The 427-nt window shown below is 68.9% G+C and overlaps 2 protein-coding genes across 2 annotated transcripts in view; one reads left to right on the forward strand and one right to left on the reverse strand.

Moving 5' to 3' along the window:
* The window catches only part of LOC102249210, a gene marked incomplete at its 5' end in the record, with an annotated part of 29,470 nt that overhangs the window by 15,060 nt on the left and 13,983 nt on the right, over positions 1–427 (forward strand).
* The window catches only part of DCXR (dicarbonyl/L-xylulose reductase), a 3,971-nt gene that overhangs the window by 1,200 nt on the left and 2,344 nt on the right, over positions 1–427 (reverse strand). The window contains exon 2 of the mRNA XM_005883674.2: positions 1–70. This exon is cut by the window's left edge and continues 76 nt beyond it. Within this exon, the coding sequence (XP_005883736.1) occupies positions 1–70 (70 nt within the window). The remainder of the gene's footprint in view (positions 71–427) is intronic.

A 427-nucleotide genomic window follows, 5' to 3' on the forward strand; every position in this document is an offset into this window, starting at 1 on the left:
CGCCGCCCAGCGCCCGCTCCGTGGCCTCCCAGTCTCCCAGGTCCACGCACACGGTCTCTACCCCGGGGCACTGTGTTCACATTGTGGGAGGGGGCACGGCCATCGGTTTCCGTGCCGAGAAGGGGCACAGCAGGGCTTCTGCCCCACAAGGAAGGGGGGCTGGGTGTGGCTGACCTTTCAGACCAACAGGGGGAGGGGTCCCCTAGGAGCAGGCCACCTTCTTAGGGCTCAGAACCCCCGGATGCTGAGGAAGCGGGGAGGGAGTCGGCGTGGCCTCTGGGCCCCTGAGAGCTTGGGGACCAGGAGTCCCCCCACAGTCCACTTCCCCCTGCCCTCCCCTCCCCAGCCCCGGGCCTCTAAGCTTCCTTCTAAGCCCAGGAGGCGTCGCCGTTCCCTAGGCGGCCACTCGGGAGCGCACGGAGTCTGC

Source organism: Myotis brandtii, unplaced genomic scaffold (genome assembly GCF_000412655.1).
Source record: "Myotis brandtii unplaced genomic scaffold, ASM41265v1 scaffold797, whole genome shotgun sequence".
Classification (NCBI taxonomy): Eukaryota; Metazoa; Chordata; class Mammalia; order Chiroptera; family Vespertilionidae; genus Myotis; species Myotis brandtii.